General features: G+C 47.8%; 1 protein-coding gene and 2 long non-coding RNA genes across 20 annotated transcripts; 2 read left to right on the top strand and 1 right to left on the bottom strand.

Annotated features, from left to right (window-relative positions):
• Positions 1 to 408: 408 nt before the first annotated feature.
• Positions 409 to 25754, bottom strand: LOC115205668 (serine/arginine repetitive matrix protein 1). Of its 17 annotated transcripts, none has more exons than XM_029771881.1 (15): positions 25642 to 25750; positions 24535 to 24641; positions 23977 to 24187; positions 23585 to 23651; positions 22615 to 22664; positions 19886 to 19949; positions 19723 to 19802; positions 18925 to 19380; positions 15662 to 15839; positions 13115 to 13359; positions 13036 to 13069; positions 12605 to 12887; positions 2266 to 2398; positions 1850 to 2054; positions 409 to 1396 (listed from the first exon to the last, which is right to left on the bottom strand). In XM_029771881.1, exons 2-15 carry the CDS (start codon positions 24622 to 24624, stop codon positions 1165 to 1167), a joined length of 2328 nt encoding a protein of 775 aa, XP_029627741.1. In that variant the 5' UTR covers positions 24625 to 24641; positions 25642 to 25750; the 3' UTR covers positions 409 to 1164. The 17 variants fall into 17 exon arrangements, with proteins under 17 accessions (XP_029627741.1, XP_029627738.1, XP_029627742.1 ...); XM_029771878.1 differs by having other exon boundaries at positions 12605 to 12808; positions 12854 to 13155; positions 13256 to 13359; XM_029771882.1 differs by having other exon boundaries at positions 12605 to 12901; positions 13016 to 13155; positions 13256 to 13359.
• On the top strand, positions 17601 to 18728 carry LOC115205670 (uncharacterized). 2 transcript variants are annotated; one of them, XR_003880657.1, is made up of 4 exons: positions 17601 to 17662; positions 17761 to 17844; positions 18219 to 18488; positions 18684 to 18728. It is a non-coding gene; the product is annotated as an uncharacterized LOC115205670 (long non-coding RNA). The 2 variants fall into 2 exon arrangements; XR_003880658.1 differs by lacking the exon at positions 18684 to 18728 and adding an exon at positions 18532 to 18564.
• Positions 17848 to 18188, top strand: LOC115205671 (uncharacterized). Its single transcript, XR_003880659.1, has 3 exons — positions 17848 to 17928; positions 17967 to 18072; positions 18157 to 18188. It is a non-coding gene; the product is annotated as an uncharacterized LOC115205671 (long non-coding RNA).
• Positions 25755 to 26207: the final 453 nt, after the last annotated feature.

Below are 26207 nucleotides of genomic sequence, written 5' to 3'. Positions count from 1 at the left end.
GAAAAGCAGCCAACAACAAGTGCTCAGCATATGTGGGAACTCCTTCAAGGCTGTTGGAAAAGCATTCCAGGTGAAGCTGGTTGAGAGAATGCCAAGAGTGTTTAAAGCAAAGGGTGGCTACTTTGAAGAATCTAAAATACATTTTGCTATGTTTAACATTTTTTTGGTTACTACATGATTCCATATGTGTTATTTCATAGTTGATGTCTTCACTATTATTCTACAATGTAGAAAATAATACAAATAAAAACCCTTGAATGAGTAGGTGCATCCAAACATTTGACTGGTACTGTATGTCTGTACAGTATTGTATACGTCTGTGTGTAAGTATAGTGTTGATGCTTCTCTAGCCTATTGCCTCATTCCTCACCTTAGTATGTTAGTTTACCAGTGACTCATCAGATACTGTACAGTTGACACTGATGTGTAAAACATCAAATCTTTATTCAAAAACCAAACATGAACAAAACATTAAGACAAACTTTCAAAATGTAACAAATTATGTGAAGTTGCCACATCTGCTTTTTATGCACCATATGAAATTTCATGGAACAATTTTCTGATTTAATATTTCAAGTAATTGAAAACAGTTGGTCACAAAATGATATTTAAAGGGTATGAATCCATGTCACAGGCAGGCTCGACAACAATATGACTGATTCACGTTGCCTTTAGTCACTGTTCAGTGTCTCTCTTGGCTCATTTCACTGTAACGGTGAGACTCCAGTTAGAGGTAAGGAATGACAGACTCACCATAGCTGCCTCTGAAAACCTGATACATACACAGAGGTATTTAAGACAGACCTATCAACTTGAAGACCCCACTAATCTAACACATTAGGATGGTTGAAAGAGAAGGATCCCACTAATCTAACACATTAGGATGGATGAAAGAAGGATCCCACTGATCTGACATTAGGATGGATGAAAGAGAAGGATCCCACCATTGCTTCAAATCAGAGCAGTGGAAACCTTCAAGGAATGAATAGAAGAAGGCATGTTCAGGGAGGGTTTTATGGATACTACTGAACAAGAGTGCTTTATCAAGAGTTAACAAGAGTGCTTTATCAAGAGTGCTTTATAGTCCAGGAGAAGAAAGTAATGTAGGTCTAATCCAGGTTAGAATGATTCCACCTCATCTCTTTCACACGCTCTCTCTCCCTCTCAGTTCTGGCTGAGTTTGGTCTTGGTGGCGAAGTCAACACTGAGTTTCCTCATTACCTCACCGTGGCTCTGACCCACCAGGTTTTGGCGAACACTGCCATAGTTCTCCTTGACAAAGTTGGCGAAGGGCGTGGGCGCCCGGGGCTTGGCGGGGGTGAGCAGGACCAGCGGACCCGTACAGAGGGCACACACAAACCTCTGGGTATCCAGAGACTTAGAGTGACGACCGAGTCTACAGAGGGCAGGAAGAGAACAGTTTAGCCATCAACTGGTTTTACAGTTTAGCCATCAACTGGTTTTACAGTTTAGCCATCAACTGGTTTTACAGTTTAGCCATGAATTGATCCATGGTAGACTGAGGGCTTAAACTACCTAGTCTGACAGCATAACTATAAACTGTGACAATACATACTGTAGTTTAGACTCAGGTAACTAATATAGCAATAATATAATGCAATTTAGTGGACACTTATCCGCAGTGATTAACACAGTGAGTATATATTGTTGGTGTAATGTGACCCCTGCTGATCCACACAGGACAACTATTTCATTTGATGGAATGACTCTGTTTCCTTGGATTAAATAAATCCATCTAATATCCCCAAACTCCACTTCATTTGCAGCACTAAAACAGCATTCATGTAAGTGTAATCCAGGGACAGACAGGAAGTTAGTGTTGACCTACGTGTTTTTGCAGCGGCTGCACTGGTACTGGTACTTGTAGTTAATGTCGTAGCTGTGGCAGCGGGTGACCATGGGCAGCTCGGGGTGTGCCAGCGTGGCCTTGCGGGCGTACAGCTTCCAGAAGGGGCCGTGCCCATCCCTCACACTGTTGATCAACCAGGTGGCAGCGTGGCACATCTCATGGACTAACGTGTCACGCAGACGGTCTGGGAGGAGAGAAGGGGGAGGATGGGGATTGGAGGAGAGGAGAGGAGAGGGAGGACGGGTGAGAATGAGGGAAGGTGGGAGATATTATCATACAGACACAGGCTATTCACATTAAAGTTGAACTTTAAAAGACTTACACCAGAACATAATTTAAAATGTTATAACAACATACATGTAATGTAATTAGTTCCTCAACCAGTGAAGCCTTACCTGCAGAGTCACAGACTTTCTCAGAGAGTTGGATGCGGGCGTATCGGTTCCCACCTCTCTCCTGCCCTGTGATGCAGTAGCCAGCAGTCTTCCTCATCTTCTTATTCCAGCTCACTGACATGTTACTGGGCAGCTGGGGCACAAAGATGTTATAAAGGCAAGAGGAGGTAAAACATGCAAGATAATCCCAGGTCACATGATGGTAAGGTGCAAGTCAACACAAAACACTTTATAAGATGCCATCTTTATCACTCTCCAAGTGATATGGCAGTATATGTACGCTTATACCTGTGTGTTGATGGGTTCTGACTTCTAAACTTGAAAATATGAAATATCCTTATTCATGTCACTGAGGGAGAGAGGAGAATGTAGAACGTTTACATTCTGTCAGAACGTGTTATTGTTAGACATCAGGGATCCTTTGGAGAGGAGAAGGGCTACTGTCTGGTTGTTACACCACAAGTTAATGGTATTGTTAGACATCAGGGATCCTTTGGAGAGGAGAAGGGCTACTGTCTGGTTGTTACACCACAAGTTAATGGTATTGTTAGACATCAGGGATCCTTTGGAGAGGAGAAGGGCTACTGTCTGGTTGTTACACCACAAGTTAATGGTATTGTTAGACATCAGGGATCCTTTGGAGAGGAGAAGGGCTACTGTCTGGTTGTTACACCACAAGTTAATGGTATTGTTAGACATCAGGGATCCTTTGGAGAGGAGAAGGGCTACTGTCTGGTTGTTACACCACAAGTTAATGGTATTGTTAGACATCAGGGATCCTTTGGAGAGGAGAAGGGCTACTGTCTGGTTGTTACACCACAAGTTAATGGTATTGTTAGACATCAGGGATCCTTTGGAGAGGAGAAGGGCTACTGTCTGGTTGTTACACCACAAGTTAATGGTATTGTTAGACATCAGGGATCCTTTGGAGAGGAGAAGGGCTACTGTCTGGTTGTTACACCACAAGTTAATGGTATTGTTAGACATCAGGGATCCTTTGGAGAGGAGAAGGGCTACTGTCTGGTTGTTACACCACAAGTTAATGGTATTGTTAGACATCAGGGATCCTTTGGAGAGGAGAAGGGCTACTGTCTGGTTGTTACACCACAAGTTAATGGTATTGTTAGACATCAGGGATCCTTTGGAGAGGAGAAGGGCTACTGTCTGGTTGTTACACCACAAGTTAATGGTATTGTTAGACATCAGGGATCCTTTGGAGAGGAGAAGGGCTACTGTCTGGTTGTTACACCACAAGTTAATGGTATTGTTAGACATCAGGGATCCTTTGGAGAGGAGAAGGGCTACTGTCTGGTTGTTACACCACAAGTTAATGGTATTGTTAGACATCAGGGATCCTTTGGAGAGGAGAAGGGCTACTGTCTGGTTGTTACACCACAAGTTAATGGTATTGTTAGACATCAGGGATCCTTTGGAGAGGAGAAGGGCTACTGTCTGGTTGTTACACCACAAGTTAATGGTATTGTTAGACATCAGGGATCCTTTGGAGAGGAGAAGGGCTACTGTCTGGTTGTTACACCACAAGTTAATGGTATTGTTAGACATCAGGGATCCTTTGGAGAGGAGAAGGGCTACTGTCTGGTTGTTACACCACAAGTTAATGGTATTGTTAGACATCAGGGATCCTTTGGAGAGGAGAAGGGCTACTGTCTGGTTGTTACACCACAAGTTAATGGTATTGTTAGACATCAGGGATCCTTTGGAGAGGAGAAGGGCTACTGTCTGGTTGTTACACCACAAGTTAATGTTATTGTTAGACATCAGGGATCCTTTGGAGAGGAGAAGGGCTACTGTCTGGTTGTTACACCACAAGTTAATGGTATTGTTAGACATCAGGGATCCTTTGGAGAGGAGAAGGGCTACTGTCTGGTTGTTACACCACAAGTTAATGGTATTGTTAGACATCAGGGATCCTTTGGAGAGGAGAAGGGCTACTGTCTGGTTGTTACACCACAAGTTAATGGTAGGAAGAATATATATGGTGGAGTCAATGAAGCTTGGAATGTTACTGAGTAAGGGAAAGGCTTGGAATGTTACTGAGTAAGGGAAAGGCTTGGAATGTTACTGAGTAAGGGAAAGGCTTGGAATGTTACTGAGTAAGGGAAAGGCTTGGAATGTTACTGAGTAAGGGAAAGGCAATCACATGGTTGCAGTCACTGATAAAGGTGGAGAGCTGTGGATTAGTGAGGAATGGGGGGGCAGGGCAGGTCACTGATAAAGGTGGAGAGCTGTGGATTAGTGAGGAATGGGGGGGCAGGTCACTGATAAAGGTGGAGAGCTGTGGATTAGTGAGGAATGGGGGGGGCAGGTCACTGATAAAGGTGGAGAGCTGTGGATTAGTGAGGAATGGGGGGGCAGGTCACTGATAAAGGTGGAGAGCTGTGGATTAGTGAGGAATGGGGGGGCAGGTCACTGATAAAGGTGGAGAGCTGTGGATTAGTGAGGAATGGGGGGGCAGGTCACTGATAAAGGTGGAGAGCTGTGGATTAGTGAGGAATGGGGGGGGCAGGTCACTGATAAAGGTGGAGAGATGTGGATTAGTGAGGAATGGGGGGGCAGGTCACTGATAAAGGTGGAGAGCTGTGGATTAGTGAGGAATGGGGGGGCAGAGCAGGTCACTGATAAAGGTAGAGAGCTGTGGATTAGTGAGGAATGGGGGGGCAGGTCACTGATAAAGGTGGAGAGCTGTGGATTAGTGAGGAATGGGGGGGCAGGTCACTGATAAAGGTGGAGAGCTGTGGATTAGTGAGGAATGGGGGGGCAGGTCACTGATAAAGGTGGAGAGATGTGGATTAGTGAGGAATGGGGGGGCAGGTCACTGATAAAGGTGGAGAGATGTGGATTAGTGAGGAATGGGGGGGCAGGTCACTGATAAAGGTGGAGAGCTGTGGATTAGTGAGGAATGGGGGGGCAGGTCACTGATAAAGGTGGAGAGCTGTGGATTAGTGAGGAATGGGGGGGCAGGTCACTGATAAAGGTGGAGAGATGTGGATTAGTGAGGAATGGGGGGGGCAGGTCACTGATAAAGGTGGAGAGATGTGGATTAGTGAGGAATGGGGGGGCAGGTCACTGATAAAGGTGGAGAGCTGTGGATTAGTGAGGAATGGGGGGGCAGAGCAGGTCACTGATAAAGGTAGAGAGCTGTGGATTAGTGAGGAATGGGGGGGCAGGTCACTGATAAAGGTGGAGAGCTGTGGATTAGTGAGGAATGGGGGGGCAGGTCACTGATAAAGGTGGAGAGCTGTGGATTAGTGAGGAATGGGGGGGCAGGTCACTGATAAAGGTGGAGAGATGTGGATTAGTGAGGAATGGGGGGGCAGGTCACTGATAAAGGTGGAGAGCTGTGGATTAGTGAGGAATGAGGGGGCAGGTCACTGATAAAGGTGGAGAGCTGTGGATTAGTGAGGAATGGGGGGGCAGGTCACTGATAAAGGTGGAGAGATGTGGATTAGTGAGGAATGGGGGGGGCAGGTCACTGATAAAGGTGGAGAGCTGTGGATTAGTGAGGAATGGGGGGGCAGGTCACTGATAAAGGTGGAGAGCTGTGGATTAGTGAGGAATGGGGGGGCAGGTCACTGATAAAGGTGGAGAGATGTGGATTAGTGAGGAATGGGGGGGCAGGTCACTGATAAAGGTGGAGAGATGTGGATTAGTGAGGAATGGGGGGGCAGGTCACTGATAAAGGTGGAGAGATGTGGATTAGTGAGGAATGGGGGGGCAGGTCACTGATAAAGGTGGAGAGATGTGGATTAGTGAGGAATGGGGGGGCAGGTCACTGATAAAGGTGGAGAGATGTGGATTAGTGAGGAATGGGGGGGCAGGGCAGGTCACTGATAAAGGTGGAGAGCTGTGGATTAGTGAGGAATGGGGGGCAGGTCACTGATAAAGGTGGAGAGCTGTGGATTAGTGAGGAATGGGGGGCAGGTCACTGATAAAGGTGGAGAGCTGTGGATTAGTGAGGAATGGGGGGGCAGGTCAGGTCACTGATAAAGGTGGAGAGCTGTGGATTAGTGAGGAATGGGGGGGCAGGGCAGGTCACTGATAAAGGTGGAGAGCTGTGGATTAGTGAGGAATGGGGGGGCAGGTCACTGATAAAGGTGGAGAGCTGTGGATTAGTGAGGAATGGGGGGGCAGGGCAGGTCACTGATAAAGGTGGAGAGATGTGGATTAGTGAGGAATGGGGGGGCAGGTCACTGATAAAGGTGGAGAGCTGTGGATTAGTGAGGAATGGGGGGCAGGTCACTGATAAAGGTGGAGAGATGTGGATTAGAGAGGAATGGGGGGGCAGGGCACTGATAAAGGTGGAGAGATGTGGATTAGTGAGGAATGGGGGGGCAGGTCACTGATAAAGGTGGAGAGCTGTGGATTAGTGAGGAATGGGGGGGCAGGTCACTGATAAAGGTGGAGAGATGTGGATTAGAGAGGAATGGGGGGGCAGGGCAGGTCACTGATAAAGGTGGAGAGCTGTGGATTAGTGAGGAATGGGGGGGCAGGGCAGGTCACTGATAAAGGTGGAGAGCTGTGGATTAGTGAGGAATGGGGGGGCAGGTCACTGATAAAGGTGGAGAGCTGTGGATTAGTGAGGAATGGGGGGGCAGGGCAGGTCACTGATAAAGGTGGAGAGCTGTGGATTAGTGAGGAATGGGGGGGCAGGTCACTGATAAAGGTGGAGAGCTGTGGATTAGTGAGGAATGGGGGGGCAGAGCAGGTCACTGATAAAGGTGGAGAGCTGTGGATTAGTGGAGGAATGGGGGGGCAGGTCACTGATAAAGGTGGAGAGCTGTGGATTAGTGAGGAATGGGGGGGCAGGTCACTGATAAAGGTGGAGAGCTGTGGATTAGTGAGGAATGGGGGGGGCAGGTCACTGATAAAGGTGGAGAGCTGTGGATTAGTGAGGAATGGGGGGGCAGGTCACTGATAAAGGTGGAGAGCTGTGGATTAGTGAGGAATGGGGGGGCAGGTCACTGATAAAGGTGGAGAGCTGTGGATTAGGGAGGAATGGGGGGGCAGGTCACTGATAAAGGTGGAGAGCTGTGGATTAGTGAGGAATGGGGGGGCAGGTCACTGATAAAGGTGGAGAGCTGTGGATTAGTGAGGAATGGGGGGGCAGGTCACTGATAAAGGTGGAGAGATGTGGATTAGAGAGGAATGGGGGGGCAGGGCAGGTCACTGATAAAGGTGGAGAGCTGTGGATTAGTGAGGAATGGGGGGGCAGGGCAGGTCACTGATAAAGGTGGAGAGCTGTGGATTAGTGAGGAATGGGGGGGCAGAGCAGGTCACTGATAAAGGTAGAGAGCTGTGGATTAGTGAGGAATGGGGGGGGCAGGTCACTGATAAAGGTGGAGAGCTGTGGATTAGTGAGGAATGGGGGGGCAGAGCAGGTCACTGATAAAGGTAGAGAGCTGTGGATTAGTGAGGAATGGGGGGGCAGGTCACTGATAAAGGTGGAGAGCTGTGGATTAGTGAGGAATGGGGGGGCAGGTCACTGATAAAGGTGGAGAGCTGTGGATTAGTGAGGAATGGGGGGGCAGGTCACTGATAAAGGTGGAGAGCTGTGGATTAGTGAGGAATGGGGGGGCAGGTCACTGATAAAGGTGGAGAGCTGTGGATTAGTGAGGAATGGGGGGGCAGGTCACTGATAAAGGTGGAGAGCTGTGGATTAGTGAGGAATGGGGGGGCAGGTCACTGATAAAGGTGGAGAGCTGTGGATTAGTGAGGAATGGGGGGGCAGGTCACTGATAAAGGTGGAGAGCTGTGGATTAGTGAGGAATGGGGGGGCAGGTCACTGATAAAGGTGGAGAGCTGTGGATTAGTGAGGAATGGGGGGGCAGGTCACTGATAAAGGTGGAGAGATGTGGATTAGTGAGGAATGGGGGGGCAGGTCACTGATAAAGGTGGAGAGATGTGGATTAGTGAGGAATGGGGGGGCAGGTCACTGATAAAGGTGGAGAGCTGTGGATTAGTGAGGAATGGGGGGGCAGGTCACTGATAAAGGTGGAGAGCTGTGGATTAGTGAGGAATGGGGGGGCAGGTCACTGATAAAGGTGGAGAGATGTGGATTAGTGAGGAATGGGGGGGGCAGGTCACTGATAAAGGTGGAGAGATGTGGATTAGTGAGGAATGGGGGGGCAGGTCACTGATAAAGGTGGAGAGCTGTGGATTAGTGAGGAATGGGGGGGCAGAGCAGGTCACTGATAAAGGTAGAGAGCTGTGGATTAGTGAGGAATGGGGGGGGCAGGTCACTGATAAAGGTGGAGAGCTGTGGATTAGTGAGGAATGGGGGGGCAGGTCACTGATAAAGGTGGAGAGCTGTGGATTAGTGAGGAATGGGGGGGCAGGTCACTGATAAAGGTGGAGAGATGTGGATTAGTGAGGAATGGGGGGGCAGGTCACTGATAAAGGTGGAGAGCTGTGGATTAGTGAGGAATGAGGGGGCAGGTCACTGATAAAGGTGGAGAGCTGTGGATTAGTGAGGAATGGGGGGGCAGGTCACTGATAAAGGTGGAGAGCTGTGGATTAGTGAGGAATGGGGGGGCAGGTCACTGATAAAGGTGGAGAGCTGTGGATTAGTGAGGAATGGGGGGGCAGGTCACTGATAAAGGTGGAGAGATGTGGATTAGTGAGGAATGGGGGGGCAGGTCACTGATAAAGGTGGAGAGCTGTGGATTAGTGAGGAATGGGGGGGCAGGTCACTGATAAAGGTGGAGAGCTGTGGATTAGTGAGGAATGGGGGGGCAGGTCACTGATAAAGGTGGAGAGATGTGGATTAGTGAGGAATGGGGGGGCAGGTCACTGATAAAGGTGGAGAGATGTGGATTAGTGAGGAAGGGGGGGGCAGGTCACTGATAAAGGTGGAGAGATGTGGATTAGTGAGGAATGGGGGGGCAGGTCACTGATAAAGGTGGAGAGATGTGGATTAGTGAGGAATGGGGGGGCAGGTCACTGATAAAGGTGGAGAGATGTGGATTAGTGAGGAATGGGGGGGCAGGGCAGGTCACTGATAAAGGTGGAGAGCTGTGGATTAGTGAGGAATGGGGGGCAGGTCACTGATAAAGGTGGAGAGCTGTGGATTAGTGAGGAATGGGGGGCAGGTCACTGATAAAGGTGGAGAGCTGTGGATTAGTGAGGAATGGGGGGGCAGGTCAGGTCACTGATAAAGGTGGAGAGCTGTGGATTAGTGAGGAATGGGGGGGCAGGGCAGGTCACTGATAAAGGTGGAGAGCTGTGGATTAGTGAGGAATGGGGGGGCAGGTCACTGATAAAGGTGGAGAGCTGTGGATTAGTGAGGAATGGGGGGGCAGGGCAGGTCACTGATAAAGGTGGAGAGATGTGGATTAGTGAGGAATGGGGGGCAGGTCACTGATAAAGGTGGAGAGCTGTGGATTAGTGAGGAATGGGGGGGCAGGTCACTGATAAAGGTGGAGAGATGTGGATTAGAGAGGAATGGGGGGGCAGGGCACTGATAAAGGTGGAGAGATGTGGATTAGTGAGGAATGGGGGGGCAGGTCACTGATAAAGGTGGAGAGCTGTGGATTAGTGAGGAATGGGGGGGCAGGTCACTGATAAAGGTGGAGAGATGTGGATTAGAGAGGAATGGGGGGGCAGGGCAGGTCACTGATAAAGGTGGAGAGCTGTGGATTAGTGAGGAATGGGGGGGCAGGGCAGGTCACTGATAAAGGTGGAGAGCTGTGGATTAGTGAGGAATGGGGGGGCAGGTCACTGATAAAGGTGGAGAGCTGTGGATTAGTGAGGAATGGGGGGGCAGGGCAGGTCACTGATAAAGGTGGAGAGCTGTGGATTAGTGAGGAATGGGGGGGCAGGTCACTGATAAAGGTGGAGAGCTGTGGATTAGTGAGGAATGGGGGGGCAGAGCAGGTCACTGATAAAGGTGGAGAGCTGTGGATTAGTGAGGAATGGGGGGGCAGGGCAGGTCACTGATAAAGGTGGAGAGCTGTGGATTAGTGAGGAATGGGGGGGGCAGGTCACTGATAAAGGTGGAGAGCTGTGGATTAGTGAGGAATGGGGGGGGCAGGTCACTGATAAAGGTGGAGAGCTGTGGATTAGTGAGGAATGGGGGGGCAGGTCACTGATAAAGGTGGAGAGCTGTGGATTAGTGAGGAATGGGGGGGCAGGTCACTGATAAAGGTGGAGAGCTGTGGATTAGTGAGGAAGGGGGGGGCAGGTCACTGATAAAGGTGGAGAGATGTGGATTAGTGAGGAATGGGGGGGCAGGTCACTGATAAAGGTGGAGAGCTGTGGATTAGTGAGGAATGGGGGGGCAGGTCACTGATAAAGGTGGAGAGATGTGGATTAGAGAGGAATGGGGGGGGCAGGGCAGGTCACTGATAAAGGTGGAGAGCTGTGGATTAGTGAGGAATGGGGGGGCAGGCAGGTCACTGATAAAGGTGGAGAGCTGTGGATTAGTGAGGAATGGGGGTGCAGGTCACTGATAAAGGTGGAGAGCTGTGGATTAGTGAGGAATGGGGGGGCAGGGCAGGTCACTGATAAAGGTGGAGAGCTGTGGATTAGTGAGGAATGGGGGGGCAGGGCAGGTCACTGATAAAGGTGGAGAGCTGTGGATTAGTGAGGAATGGGGGGGCAGGTCACTGATAAAGGTGGAGAGCTGTGGATTAGTGAGGAATGGGGGGGCAGGTCACTGATAAAGGTGGAGAGCTGTGGATTAGTGAGGAATGGGGGGGCAGGTCACTGATAAAGGTGGAGAGCTGTGGATTAGTGAGGAATGGGGGGGCAGGTCACTGATAAAGGTGGAGAGATGTGGATTAGTGAGGAATGGGGGGGCAGGCCACTGATAAAGGTGGAGAGATGTGGATTAGTGAGGAATGGGGGGGCAGGGCAGGTCACTGATAAAGGTGGAGAGCTGTGGATTAGTGAGGAATGGGGGGGCAGGTCACTGATAAAAGTGGAGAGCTGTGGATTAGAGAGGAATGGGGGGGCAGGTCACTGATAAAGGTGGAGAGCTGTGGATTAGTGAGGAATGGGGGGGCAGGTCACTGATAAAGGTGGAGAGCTGTGGATTAGTGAGGAATGGGGGGGCAGGGCAGGTCACTGATAAAGGTGGAGAGCTGTGGATTAGTGAGGAATGGGGGGGCAGGTCAGGTCACTGATAAAGGTGGAGAGCTGTGGATTAGTGAGGAATGGGGGGGCAGGTCAGGTCACTGATAAAGGTGGAGAGCTGTGGATTAGTGAGGAATGGGGGGGCAGGTCAGGTCACTGATAAAGGTGGAGAGCTGTGGATTAGTGAGGAATGGGGGGGCAGGTCACTGATAAAGGTGGAGAGATGTGGATTAGTGAGGAATGGGGGGGGCAGGGCAGGTCACTGATAAAGGTGGAGAGATGTGGATTAGAGAGGAATGGGGGGGCAGGGCAGGTCACTGATAAAGGTGGAGAGATGTGGATTAGTGAGGAATGGGGGGGCAGGTCACTGATAAAGGTGGAGAGCTGTGGATTAGTGAGGAATGGGGGTGCAGGTCACTGATAAAGGTGGAGAGCTGTGGATTAGTGAGGAATGGGGGGGCAGGGCAGGTCACTGATAAAGGTGGAGAGCTGTGGATTAGTGAGGAATGGGGGGGCAGGTCAGGTCACTGATAAAGGTGGAGAGCTGTGGATTAGTGAGGAATGGGGGGGCAGGTCAGGTCACTGATAAAGGTGGAGAGCTGTGGATTAGTGAGGAATGGGGGGGCAGGTCAGGTCACTGATAAAGGTGGAGAGCTGTGGATTAGTGAGGAATGGGGGGGCAGGTCACTGATAAAGGTGGAGAGCTGTGGATTAGTGAGGAATGGGGGGGCAGGTCACTGATAAAGGTGGAGAGATGTGGATTAGTGAGGAATGGGGGGGCAGGTCAGGTCACTGATAAAGGTGGAGAGATGTGGATTAGAGAGGAATGGGGGGGCAGGGCAGGTCACTGATAAAGGTGGAGAGCTGTGGATTAGTGAGGAATGGGGGGGCAGGTCAGGTCACTGAGGGTGGAGAGCTGTGGATTAGTGAGGAAGGTCAGGTCACTGAGGGTGGAGAGCTGTTGATTAGTGAGGAATGGGGGGGCAGGTCACATGAAGGGAGAAGGAACAGTTTACTACCCACATCACTTAACTTCCTGCCTAGCAAAAAAGGTGTAACGTATAGAGGGAAGGAAGAATTCATATAAATTGGAGTATCTATACTGGTGCTGGTGGGAACATATCTTTGTCTGTTCACCTGTCTGACCCATTGGATGAATAAACTTGGTTTGAGCTTTTCATAGTTGGCCAGTTTTTACTCCGTTATTTACAACCTAACACTATGTATGCTTAAAGTGTGTGTTTACCTTGCTGTTGAACACGCTGGTGTTGTACAGGTGGTAAAGTCTGCTGGTGAGCTCCTCCTTGGTCTGTTTGAAGTTGCGGCTGTAGCTGGAGCCTGGTCCTGACAGAGACTGGAGGAAACACCCTGGAGTCTGACACCCTGCTGCTGACACGCTGAGGAGAGAAACACAGCCTGGAGTCTGACACGCTGAGGAGAGAAACACAGCCTGGTGTCTGACACCCTGCTGCTGACACGCTGAGAGAAACACAGCCTGGAGTCTGACACGCTGAGGAGAGAAACACAGCCTGGTGTCTGACACCCTGCTGCTGACACGCTGCGGAGAGAGAAACACAGCCTGTGGTCTGACACCCTGCTGCTGACACGCTGAGGAGAGAGAAACACAGCCTGGAGTCTGACACCCTGCAGCTGACACGCTGAGGAGAGAAACACAGCCTGGAGTCTGACACGCTGAGGAGAGAAACACAGCCTGGTGTCTGACACCCTGCTGCTGACACGCTGAGAGAAACACAGCCTGGAGTCTGACACGCTGAGGAGAGAAACACAGCCTGGTGTCTGACACCCTGCTGCTGACACGCTGCGGAGAGAGAAACACAGCCTGGTGTCTGACACCCTGCTGCTGACACGCTGAGGAGAGAGAAACACAGCCTGGCATCTGACACCCTGCTGCTGACACGCTGAGGAGAGAAACACAGCCTGGAGTCTGACACGCTGAGGAGAGAAACACAGCCTGGTGTCTGACACCCTGCTGCTGACACGCTGAGAGAAACACAGCCTGGAGTCTGACACGCTGAGGAGAGAAACACAGCCTGGAGTCTGACACGCTGAGGAGAGAAACACAGCCTGGAGTCTGACACGCTGAGGAGAGAAACACAGCCTGGAGTCTGACACGCTGAGGAGAGAAACACAGCCTGGAGTCTGACACGCCGAGGAGAGAAACACAGCCTGGAGTCTGACACGCTGAGGAGAGAAACACAGCCTGGAGTCTGACACGCTGAGGAGAGAAACACAGCCTGGAGTCTGACACGCTGAGGAGAGAAACACAGCCTGGAATCTGACACGCTGAGGAGAGAAACACAGCCTGGAGTCTGAAACGCTGAGGAGAGAAACACAGCCTGGAATCTGACACGCTGAGGAGAGAAACACAGCCTGGAATCTGACACGCTGAGGAGAGAAACACAGATTCAGCCACACACAAACACTTCCCTGAACCTATGTATTTAGATCAGTGTAGAACAGGTGAAGGAGAGGAGACAGTATTGAGCTACACCCCGCCCAGGGCCCTGGTCAGTAGAGTATTGAGCTACACTCCGCCCAGGGCCCTGGTCAGTAGAGTATTGAGCTACACCCCGCCCAGGGCCCTGGTCAGTAGAGTATTGAGCTACACCCCGCCCAGGGCCCTGGTCAGTAGAGTATTGAGCTACACTCCCGGGCCCTGGTCAGTAGAGTATTGAGCTACACTCCCAGGCCCTGGTCAGTAGAGTATTGAGCTACACTCCGCCCAGGGCCCTGGTCAGTAGAGTATTGAGCTACACTCCCAGGCCCTGGTCAGTAGAGTATTGAGCTACACTCCGCCCAGGGCCCTGGTCAGTAGAGTATTGAGCTACACCCCCGCCCAGGGCCCTGGTCAGTAGAGTATTGAGCTACACCCCGCCCAGGGCCCTGGTCAGTAGAGTATTGAGCTACACCCCGCCCAGGGCCCTGGTCAGTAGAGTATTGAGCTACACCCCGCCCAGGGCCCTGGTCAGTAGAGTATTGAGCTACACTCCCGGGCCCTGGTCAGTAGAGTATTGAGCTACACTCCCAGGCCCTGGTCAGTAGAGTATTGAGCTACACTCCGCCCAGGGCCCTGGTCAGTAGAGTATTGAGCTACACTCCCAGGCCCTGGTCAGTAGAGTATTGAGCTACACTCCGCCCAGGGCCCTGGTCAGTAGAGTATTGAGCTACACCCCGCCCAGGGCCCTGGTCAGTAGAGTATTGAGCTACCACCCCGCCCAGGGCCCTGGTCAGTAGAGTATTGAGCTACACCCCGCCCAGGGCCCTGGTCAGTAGAGTATTGAGCTACACTCCCAGGCCCTGGTCAGTAGAGTATTGAGCTACACTCCCAGGCCCTTGTCAGTAGAGTATTGAGCTACACTCCCAGGCCCTGGTCAGTAGAGTATTGAGCTACACTCCGCCCAGGGCCCTGGTCAGTAGAGTATTGAGCTACACCCCGCCCAGGGCCCTGGTCAGTAGAGTATTGAGCTACACCCCGCCCAGGGCCCTGGTCAGTAGAGTATTGAGCTACACCCCGCCCAGGGCCCTGGTCAGTAGAGTATTGAGCTACACCCCGCCCAGGGCCCTGGTCAGTAGAGTATTGAGCTACACCCCGCCCAGGGCCCTGGTCAGTAGAGTATTGAGCTACACTCCCAGGCCCTGGTCAGTAGAGTATTGAGCTACACTCCCGGGCCCTGGTCAGTAGAGTATTGAGCTACACTCCCGGGCCCTGGTCAGTAGAGTATTGAGCTACACCCCGCCCAGGGCCCTGGTCAGTAGAGTATTGAGCTACACCCCGCCCAGGGCCCTGGTCAGTAGATTATTGAGCTACACCCCGCCCAGGGCCCTGGTCAGTAGAGTATTGAGCTACACTCCCAGGCCCTGGTCAGTAGAGTATTGAGCTACACTCCGCCCAGGGCCCTGGTCAGTAGAGTATTGAGCTACACTCCGCCCAGGGCCCTGGTTAGTAGAGTATTGAGCTACACTCCCGGGCCCTGGTCAGTAGAGTATTGAGCTACACTCCGCCCAGGGCCCTGGTCAGTAGAGTATTGAGCTACACCCCGCCCAGGGCCCTGGTCAGTAGAGTATTGAGCTACACCCCGCCCAGGGCCCTGGTCAGTAGAGTATTGAGCTACACCCCGCCCAGGGCCCTGGTCAGTAGAGTATTGAGCTACACTCCCAGGGCCCTGGTCAGTAGAGTATTGAGCTACACTCCCAGGCCCTGGTCAGTAGAGTATTGAGCTACACTCCCAGGCCCTGGTCAGTAGAGTATTGAGCTACACTCCCAGGCCCTGGTCAGTATTACCTGGAGGAGGAAAGGCTGCTGGTCTTGAGTGTGTATTCCGTCTGGGAACCAGTGGGTTTAGTGACGAGCGGCCGCACCGGGGTCTTCAGATCCAAGGGCGTTCTCACTAACGGCCGAGGGCCCACCTCTTTCGAGGCTTTTGGCTGTGGAGCTGACAGGGGGGGCTTCTGATTGGGCCCTGGATTCACACACACCAGGAGGCAGCCAATGAGATGACGTGATATAGAAACAAAAAAGGAAATATACCAATTAAAGACCACAGCTGGCAGAAGCCTTGTTGGTGGACACCGTGAACAGAAATATAAGAGTTATATTTAAAACCATGTTGGGAGCAGTATACCAGCGTGCAGATTTATTTTGTTACGTTACCCTCTCTGATCCAACACCTTTTTAGGTCTGTGCCACCCCACTTTACAGAAAGATCCCCCTGTATTACACTCATTATGGCAACTGCTCGACCTCCGACAGCAAGACACTACAGAGGGTAGAGCGTACGGCCCAGTACATCACTGGGACCAAGCTGCCTGCCATCCAGGACCTCTATACCAGGCGGTGTCAGAGGAAGGCCCCAAAAAATTGTCAAAGACTCCATCCACCTTAGTTATAGACTGTTCTCTCTGCTACCACACGGCAAGCGGTACCTGAGCGCCAAGTCTAGGTCCAAGAGGCTTTTAAACAGCTTCTACCCCCAAGCCATAAGACTCCTGAACATCTAATCAAATGGTTACCCAGACTATTTGCATTGCCCCCCCCCTTATTTTACGTCGCTGCTAATCTCTGTTTATCATCTATGCGTAGTCACTTAACCTCTACCTACATGTACATACTACCATACTACCTCAATTACCTTGACTAACCTGTATCACCGCACATTGTACCAGTACCCCCTGTATATAGCCTCCTCACATTGACTCTGTACCGTAACACCCTGTATATAGCCTCCTCACATTGACTCTGTACCAGTACCCCCTGTATATAGCCTCCTCACATTGACTCTGTACCGTAACACCCTGTATATAGCCTCCTCACATTGACTCTGTACCGTAACACCCTGTATATAGGCTCCTCACATTGACTCTGTACCGTAACACCCTGTATATAGCCTCCTCACATTGACTCTGTACCGTAACACCCTGTATATAGCCTCCTCACATTGACTCTGTACCGTAACACCCTGTATATAGCCTCCTCACATTGACTCTGTACCGTAACACCCTGTATATAGCCTCCTCACATTGACTCTGTACCGTAACACCCTGTATATAGCCTCCTCACATCGACTCTGTACCGTAACACCCTGTATATAGCCTCCTCACATTGACTCTGTACCGTAACACCCTGTATATAGCCTCCTCTCATTGACTCTGTACCGTAACACCCTGTATATAGCCTCCTCTCATTGACTCTGTACCGTAACACCCTGTATATAGCCTCCTCACATTGACTCTGTACCGTAACACCCTGTATATAGCCTCCTCTCATTGACTCTGTACCGTAACACCCTGTATATAGCCTCCTCTCATTGACTCTGTACCGTAACACCCTGTATATAGCCTCCTCTCATTGACTCTGTACCCTAACACCCTGTATATAGCGTCGCTACTTATTTTATTGTAGCTCCTTAATTATTCTGTATTTTTCTATTTCTCTTATTTAAATTTTTTTTTTACTTCAGCTTATTTTTGTAAATACTTTAAAACTTTTTATTAACGGCATTGTTGGTTAAGGGTTTGTAAGTAAGCATTTCACTGTAAGGTTGTATTCAGCGCATGTGACAAATAAACATATGATTTGATTTATTACTGTGAGCTGTGTTTAGGTGTTACCCGTGTTGTGTTTAGGTGTTGGGGTGTTACCCATGTTGTGAGTTGGGGTGTTACCCGTGTTGGGTTTAGGTGTTGGGATGTTACCCGTGTTGTGTTTAGGTGTTACCCGTGTTGTGTTTAGGTGTTGGGGTGTTACCCATGTTGGGAGTTGGGGTGTTACCCGTGTTGGGTTTAGGTGTTGGGATGTTACCCGTGTTGTGTTTAGGTGTTGGGGTGTTACCCATGTTGGGATTAGGTGTTGGGATGTTACCCGTGTTGTGTTTAGGTGTTTAGGTGTTGGGGTGTTACCCATGTTGGGAGTTGGGGTGTTACCAGTGTTGGGATTAGGTGTTGGGGTGTTACCCGTGTTGTGTTTAGGTGTTGGGGTGTTACCCATGTTGTGTTTAGGTGTTGGGGTGTTACCCATGTTGGGAGTTGGGGTGTTACCCGTGTTGGGTTTAGGTGTTGGGATGTTACCCGTGTTGTGTTTAGGTGTTTAGGTGTTGGGGTGTTACCCATGTTGGGAGTTGGGGTGTTACCAGTGTTGGGATTAGGTGTTGGGGTGTTACCCGTGTTGTGTTTAGGTGTTGGGGTGTTACCCATGTTGTGTTTAGGTGTTACCCATGTTGGGAGTTGGGGTGTTACCCGTGTTGGGTTTAGGTGTTGGGATGTTACCCGTGTTGGGTTTAGGTGTTTAGGTGTTGGGGTGTTACCCATGTTGGGAGTTGGGGTGTTACCAGTGTTGGGATTAGGTGTTGGGGTGTTACCCGTGTTGGGATTAGGTGTTGGGATGTTACCCGTGTTGTGTTTAGGTGTTGGGGTGTTACCCGTGTTGGGATTAGGTGTTGGGGTGTTACCCGTGTTGGGATTAGGTGTTGGGGTGTTACCCGTGTTGGGATTAGGTGTTGGGGTGTTACCCGTGTTGGGATTAGGTGTTGGGGTGTTACCCGTGTTGGGATTAGGTGTTGGGGTGTTACCCGTGTTGGGATTAGGTGTTGGGGTGTTACCCGTGTTGGGATTAGGTGTTGGGATTAGGTGTTGGGGTGTTACCCGTGTTGTGTTTAGGTGTTGGGGTGTTACCCGTGTTGTGTTTAGGTGTTTAGGTGTTGGGGTGTTACCCATGTTGGGAGTTGGGGTGTTACCAGTGTTGGGATTAGGTGTTGGGGTGTTACCAGTGTTGGGATTAGGTGTTGGGATGTTACCCGTGTTGTGTTTAGGTGTTGGGGTGTTACCCGTGTTGGGATTAGGTGTTGGGATGTTACCCGTGCTGTGTTTAGGTGTTTAGGTGTTGGGGTGTTACCCATGTTGGGAGTTGGGGTGTTACCCGTGTTGGGTTTAGGTGTTGGGGTGTTACCCATGTTGGGAGTTGGGGTGTTACCCATGTTGTGAGTTGGGGTGTTACCCGTGTTGTGAGTTGGGGTGTTACCCGTGTTGTGAGTTGGGATGTTGGGGTGTTACCCATGTTGGGAGTTGGGGTGTTACCCATGTTGGGTTTAGGTGTTGGGGTGTTGCCGGTCTTGTGGTTCTTCTTAATTCTGTCCAGTAAGCTGAGGAACTCTTCCTCTGAGCTGGCTGAGTCCTCCACCTTCGACGGGGCTGAGTAGTTCCGCCGTGGAAGGGGGGTCGGGGATGGGGTGAAGGAGGAGCAGAGAGGAGGAGAGCTGGGAGAGAGGGAAGGCAGAAGAGGGCTGGGAGAGGGAAAGAAGATTTTGTCCTTCTGGTTACTTTGTAGGACTTTGACTTTGTGCGTCTGTGACGGCGGCGACTGGTGCACAGGGTGGCATGTCCCCCACGTGCTCTTCATCACAATACCATCTTCTTCACTGTCGCTGAGGAAAACTGGAGTGTCACACTGGGACAGGGGTCTTCTGACTGGGGTCTGGAAGGATGACGGCTTAGGGGTCTTAAAGGCACCTGTAGAAGACATGATGAGTCTCCATGTAACGCGGTCAGCCTAACAACTCCCCTAGCCATGACAATATATCATATTAACCAAGGCTTCCTGGGTATTACTTCAATTCTGGCTATGCAAATAAAAGTAATCACAGTGCTGAAGTGAAATCGAGCAGAAAGAACTTATTAGAAACGTAATTCAGATTATTACAAGCATGTATGAGGACAGTCAACGATAGCGGGTCAAAAGGCAACCTATTCCCTAAATAGTCCACTACTTTTAAATAGAGCCCTATTCGCCCTGGTCAAAAGTAGTACATTAAATAGAGAATAAGTTGCCATTAGGGAAGCAGTCGATGTTACCTTTAGAGGTAGGTTTTTTCTTCCTCTCAGCGACAAAGTCATCATCGGAGGAAAAGCTGTCGACAACGAAGTTTTTGAGGCTGAGGACAAAACAGGAGATAAACCTGAGTATTTAACACACGATAGGGACCATAGTCATGGTAAGAGGTTGGGACCACTGTACCTGTCTACACTGCCACGCTCCGCTTCCTTGAGCTTAGGCTTGGGAGTTTTCACACGGCTCAGGACTTCAGGGGCACCAGACGAGACACAAGGGAACAGTAAACATGTCATCCTAATGATGCAGCAGCGCCAGTTATACCTCTCACTTGGCCTTTTCCTCTCTGCTGTGACTAACACATTTACGTTAATTACCTCATCATTCACCAGAGATGAGTCAAAACCGTGTGACTAACGTACGAATGTATGGACAGGCGGGTGGAGACCGATCTACAGTCCCCTCCCCGATTTCATCGTGGGGACAATGACACGAGTTTGGAGATATGGAAGGGCCCTGGGCCCGGTTTCCACGACAGTGATGGAACTTACGAGTGTTTTAATGATGCATCTTTCCTACAATGGCCGAAGACGAAAAATAAGTTTCCCAAAACCCCACACAGAGAGAACATTCACTAAGTACGTTGGAGAATGTGTTCATACTGATAGGACTGAAAGAAAGGCAACGCTGCTCTTGGATCAGCTTTCTCCATTCAAATCTTAACTTAACATTAGAATTACTTCACAATACTGATGACGGATCAGCTCCTAAAGATATTATCAGCTATGGCTGCAAATATTGGGGTGGCTTATTCTAATGCTTACCCTATAATAATGCACTGAATCAGGATTTGGCAAGTTAGGCTTCACATTATGAAACATATTGAGGGAAAAGTTACAGACGGTAGACAAACAGCAAAATAAAACTATTAAATGAACATGAAATGTATTTAATCATTGAAATATATAATATATAGGTCTATAGCCTATACTGTAGGTAGGCTATAATATATAGGTCTATAGTCTACTGTAGGTAGGCTATTTATAATATTTGGTCTATAGTCTACTGTAGGTAGGCTATAATATATAGGTCTATAGTCTCTACTGTAGGTAGTCTATTTGTAATATATAGGTCTATAGTCTCTACTGTAGGTAGTCTATTTATAATATATAGGTCTATAGTCTCTACTGTAGGTAGTCTATAATATATATGTGTATAGTTTATACTGTAGGTAGTCTATTTACAATATATAGGTGTATAGTCTATACTGTAGGTAGTCTATTTATTATATATAGGTGTAGTCTATACAGTAGGTAGTCTATTTATAATATATAGGTGTAGTCTATACTGTAGGTAGTCTATAATATATAGGTCTATAGTTTATACTGTAGGTAGGCTATAATATATAGGTCTATAGTCTATAATATATAGGTCTATAGTATATTTCTAATATATAGGTCTATAGTCTATTCTGTAGGTAGTCTATTTATAATATATAGGCCTATAGTCTATACAGTAGGTAGGCTATAATATATAGGTCTATAGTCTCTACTGTAGTATATTTGTAATATATAGGTCTATAGTCTACTGTAGGTAGTCTATTTATAATATATAGGTGTAGTCTATATTGTAGGTAGTCTATTTATAATATATAGGTCTATAGTTTATTTATAACATATAGGTCTATAGTCTATAATATATAGGCCTATAGTCTATACTGTAAGTAGTCTATAATATATAGGTCTATAGTCTATTTATAATATATAGGTCTATAGTCTATACTGTAGGTAGTCTATTTATAATACACTGCTCAAAAAAACAAAGGGAACACTTAAACAACACAATGTAACTCCAAGTCAATCACACTTCTGTGAAATCAAACTGTCCACTTAGGAAGCAACACTGATTGACAATAAATTTCACATGCTGTTGTGCAAATGGAATAGACAACAGGTGGAAATTATAGGCAATTAGCAAGACACCCCCAATAAAGGGGAACTGAGAAGTGGTCTGTGGTCACCACCTGCAGACCCACTCCTTTATTGGGGGTGTCTTGCTAATTACCTATAATTTCCACCTGTTGTCTATGCCATTTGCACAACAGCATGTGAAATTTATTGTCAATCAGTGTTGCTTCCTAAGTGGACAGTTTGATTTCACAGAAGTGTGATTGACTTGGAGTTACATTGTGTTGTTTAAGTGTTCCATTTATTTTTTTGAGCAGTATATATAGGTCTATAGTTTATACTGTAGGTAGTCTATTTATAATATATAGGTCTATAGTCTACTGTAGGTAGGCTATTTGTCTTTTAATGCAGTCCTCTCGGTTTTTATTTGAAGCTTTGTTTCTAAATATTTTTATCCTTCGCTTGTTTGTAACAATTGCAATGACATCGGCAACTTAGTATTTGTAAATCAACTAGGTTGTGAAGTTATTGGCGGTCAGAGAGACTGATACACATCTTGATTCTGTGTTTAGTGGCGATCTTGTGTGTGTAAAGTGACGTGGTAGGTAAAAATAGGAATCTAACGACACACTTTGCTGTTCTACAAGTAGTTTGAGGCAGTCTGTAAACAAGTGTTTTCAAGTACAACTTTAGTTGAAAACTTTTGAAAACTTTTGTTTTGGGAAACAGCTGTGAGATTTAACGATGCGCCAACAAAGGTTCTAACAATGAACATAGCCTTAAGATGCATTTAGGAAACCGGGCCCCGGACAGTCAGAAAGACTTCTGTTCTTTGACTTAGAAATGACATACACCAAATTAGACATGGCAAAGACCCATTTACAAATTACATACAACATTGTTTCAATAAAGAATTCTGAAGCCTCATTGGGTTTCAGAATATGATGACATAATGATCAAAACATGACTTCCCCAATACATATGTCAAGGCAGCAGTATGATACTTACACTTTTCAAAGTGGTCATCACTGTCTGAGCTTAATACAAGGACTGGTTCACTAGAGGGGAGAGAATAAACACATTTTGTTAAATTGAATGAGTAGATAGAGAAAAGGGGATTAAGGGCACTATTCAATCCGTATCGTGGAAGTTCAGCGTTACAGCGTGATTGAAATTTAAAGGCAATGTTACGAGGTTAGCGGAGACTGCATTCACGGTAAACGCAGCATATGTCGGCACGATCGGACATTGATTGAATAGAGCCATAAGACTACAAGGCTATGTAGGCTGGAAGTAGGACTGTGACAGTTATGGAATTTTGGATGACGGTAATTGGCCAACCAAATGAGAGCTGTCACTGTAATAACGGCAAAGAAATGTATAAAATAAACAATTATAATATTCTACTCTCCTCTGCATGTGCTGCCATAGAGATAGAATGAATAGAACGGGTGTCCCCATTCAAGTCAATGATGGCATAATGGGTGGACTGGCGGCCATTGTGAGTGTACCCATATGAGCAAGGCAGGAAGTAAAATGTGCTGCGATTTGTTGATTGAACTCAACTGACATTTTAAAAAAGACATTCCGTTGCATGAGCCACATCAGTTAACATCACTTCAATGAACATTCTACATTTCCATGGAAATGATTGCATCACAATACCAGGCAGGAAACAAGACATCCCACTCCCTGATTTTTTCTGGTTACGTTACAGTCAGCTGCTATTGTATTGGTGTCTATGGGAGAATCACCCCGTTAAACAGACCGGAACGGCACACTTTTTATTTATTTATGGTAAAGTGAATTATCTTCATTTATCCACCATGTTTGAAACGGACTCAACAGGGCACTAATGCTGTCCCATCTTTATTGTTTTTTACAGGTATTTTATTTTCATGACGGTCTTCATACATAACTGTCAGTTACAGTTATACGGTAATTGTACCAACCTTAGCTGGACAAATCACTACTTTACCTGACTTTCTTAGCAGCACTGCAATGTTTCCGAGAAGCAGTTTTGGGTGTAGCCTGCTCCACAAGAACTACAGACAAGAAGAACATGGAGATTAATTCATTCAACTACAGTATTTCAATGTATAGCTGTCATAGGCATACATGTTTAGCACCATGACAACCATAATCAGGAGTTAGCCAATGCTCATACAGCTCTGGACCAGGTGTAAAGGAATCTTCCAGGTGAACAAAAAGACAGCAGTCGTAGGTAAAGTCAAGCAAAAATCAGTCCAGGTTTAATATAACTCGCAACAAGGAGACACCCTTCAGCACAGAACATGTTTAACAGGCCTCTTGGAAACAGCCCTTTATATCCTAATAGTCTAGTAACCCAACCCACTGACTCTCACTTACACTGGTCGAAATCATCGTCACTGGACTCCATGAACACCTTGGTCCTGTAATTGTTGCCCTTGGAGACCTGGTTCTCTTTCCCTGAGCCTCTGTCATCCTCTTCCTCACTGTCTAGCAGATGTAGCTGGACTGGGGGAGGAAGGTCTTGAGCACCCCTGGAGGCATGACAGCCTACGGCCAGACGCCGAGTCTTACTGATGCTCTTAATCAGCTGCAGAGAAGACACAGGATGTGTTTGAAATGGAACCCTATTCCCTATAGTGCACTACTTTTAACCGGGGACTATAGGACTCTGGTCAAAACAAATAGTGCACTATTCACTGTATTCCCTATATAGTGCACTACTTTTGACCGGGGACTATAGGACTCTATTCCCTATATAGTGCACTACTTTTGACCGGGGACTACAGGACTCTATTCCCTATATAGTGCACTACCTTTGACCGGGGACTATAGGACTCTATTCCCTATATAGAGCACTACATAGGAAATAGTGTGCAATTGATTAAGATAATCACTGGTGGTTCTAATTCATGTGACGAAGTAACCACAACATACCTGTTGTTCTGCTGTTTCCAATCCTCCCTTCTCTGACCAGCCCAGTTTCTCTGCAACTCTATGAAATAATCTGTGATTATCGTCATCCATGGTGCCTTTCTCTCTCTCTGTAAGGGGGACAATATGAGTATTATCTGGAAACAACACGGTACCAACATGCCCGGGCTGCGTACCCACCGACAGTTAGCAATGCCCTGGCCAGCCCTCTTTGGCCAATGAAAACAAACAAGACACATTTTGATAATGCAGTATCTTTATTAGCTAACAATAGCAAGACACATTCTCGTAGCAGGCAAATGTATTTTATCTAGGTATTTGATTAAGTATGTAGTAGTAGCCTAGCTAGCTAATGGTCTGTGCTATCCGATATATCCTTGGGACGTATCTAACCTAAACCCTAACTAACCTAAACCCTAACTAACCTAAACCCTAACTAACCTAAACCCTAACTAACCTAAACCCTAACTAACCTTAACCCTAACTAACCTTAACCCTAACTAACCTTAACCCTAACTAACCTAAACCCTAACTAACCTAAACCCTAACTAACCTTAACCCTAACTAACCTAAACCCTAACTAACCTAAACCCTAACTAACCTAAACCCTAACTAACCTAAACCCTAACTAACCTAAACCCTAACTAACCTAAACCCTAACTAACCTAAACCCTAACTAACCTAAACCCTAACTAACCTAAACCCTAACTAACCTAAACCCTAACTAACCTTAACCCTAACTAACCTTAACCCTAACTAACCTAAACCCTAACTAACCTAAACCCTAACTAACCTTAACCCTAACTAACCTTAACCCTAACTAACCTTAACCCCTACCCTAACCATAACGCTTACCTAATATCGTCGAGATTTGAGGTATTGCAACGCTAGACTAACTCTTACCAAACCATTTTAAATGTAAACTTCAATGAGGGGATATGGAAGTCCCAATGATACCGGATAGCACGCTAGCTAATGCCTGCTACCAAAAACCCTATAACCACGACTGTAAATAAAGGCTAAACGTTACAGTTTCTCGTGTTTAACTCACTATGCATTACTATTTGTTTATTCAATATTAGATTTTAGCGAATCGGGACACAACGTTACCTTTGAAGATTATGGTCAGTACATTTGCTTGGGCCCACGTCTCGGATAGCAACCGAAAGCGAACAACGAAGATTCAAAACTGTGCACCGGAAGTTCTCATCTGCCGAGCGGAAAACTAGTAGTAATGACGTAGGTAAAGTTACACAGAGCAGGTTTGTACTGACGACTTCCAACTGTATCAACATCAATCATTCATATGGCATCTTGGTAAGACAGAAGCCAAAGGTACACGATTGTAAATATACAAGTAGAAAGGCAACGCTGTAATTGTAATGTTGAATCCCATAGCATATTCTCTGTGTACTAAAACCAATAAACTAGTTAGCTTTTTCAAATGTAGTAATTTCATGTTTTAGACAGGACTTAGAGAAGAACACGTTGGATTTAGTTTTAGACCAAATATTTATTGAATTGTCAGAAACTGTATCAGATCCCAGAAGCTCACTCTCCCCATATCTGAGGAGGACATTCCCCCTGTGCAGGAGCACTGTGAGCAGGAGTGGAGCCCCAGTCTGAGGCAGGAGGACCCAGAGCTCAGACAAATTAAAGAGGAACAAGATGAACTC

Source organism: Salmo trutta, chromosome 13 (genome assembly GCF_901001165.1).
Source record: "Salmo trutta chromosome 13, fSalTru1.1, whole genome shotgun sequence".
NCBI lineage: Eukaryota > Metazoa > Chordata > Actinopteri > Salmoniformes > Salmonidae > Salmo > Salmo trutta.
This window is presented reverse-complemented; position numbering and strand designations above follow the sequence as displayed.

Excerpts from the sequence above, each read along its gene's own strand:
- LOC115205668 (XM_029771875.1), bottom strand. The coding sequence starts at position 24,624 with ATGGATGACGATAATCACAGATTATTTCATAGAGTTGCAGAGAAACTG. Across the intron at positions 22,665-23,584 it reads AGTGCTGCTAAGAAAGTCAG|TGAACCAGTCCTTGTATTAA; the intron begins GTAAAGTAGTGA and ends TCTCCCCTCTAG. Across the intron at positions 2,055-2,265 it reads GAAAGTCTGTGACTCTGCAG|ACCGTCTGCGTGACACGTTA; the intron begins GTAAGGCTTCAC and ends CTCTCCTCCCAG.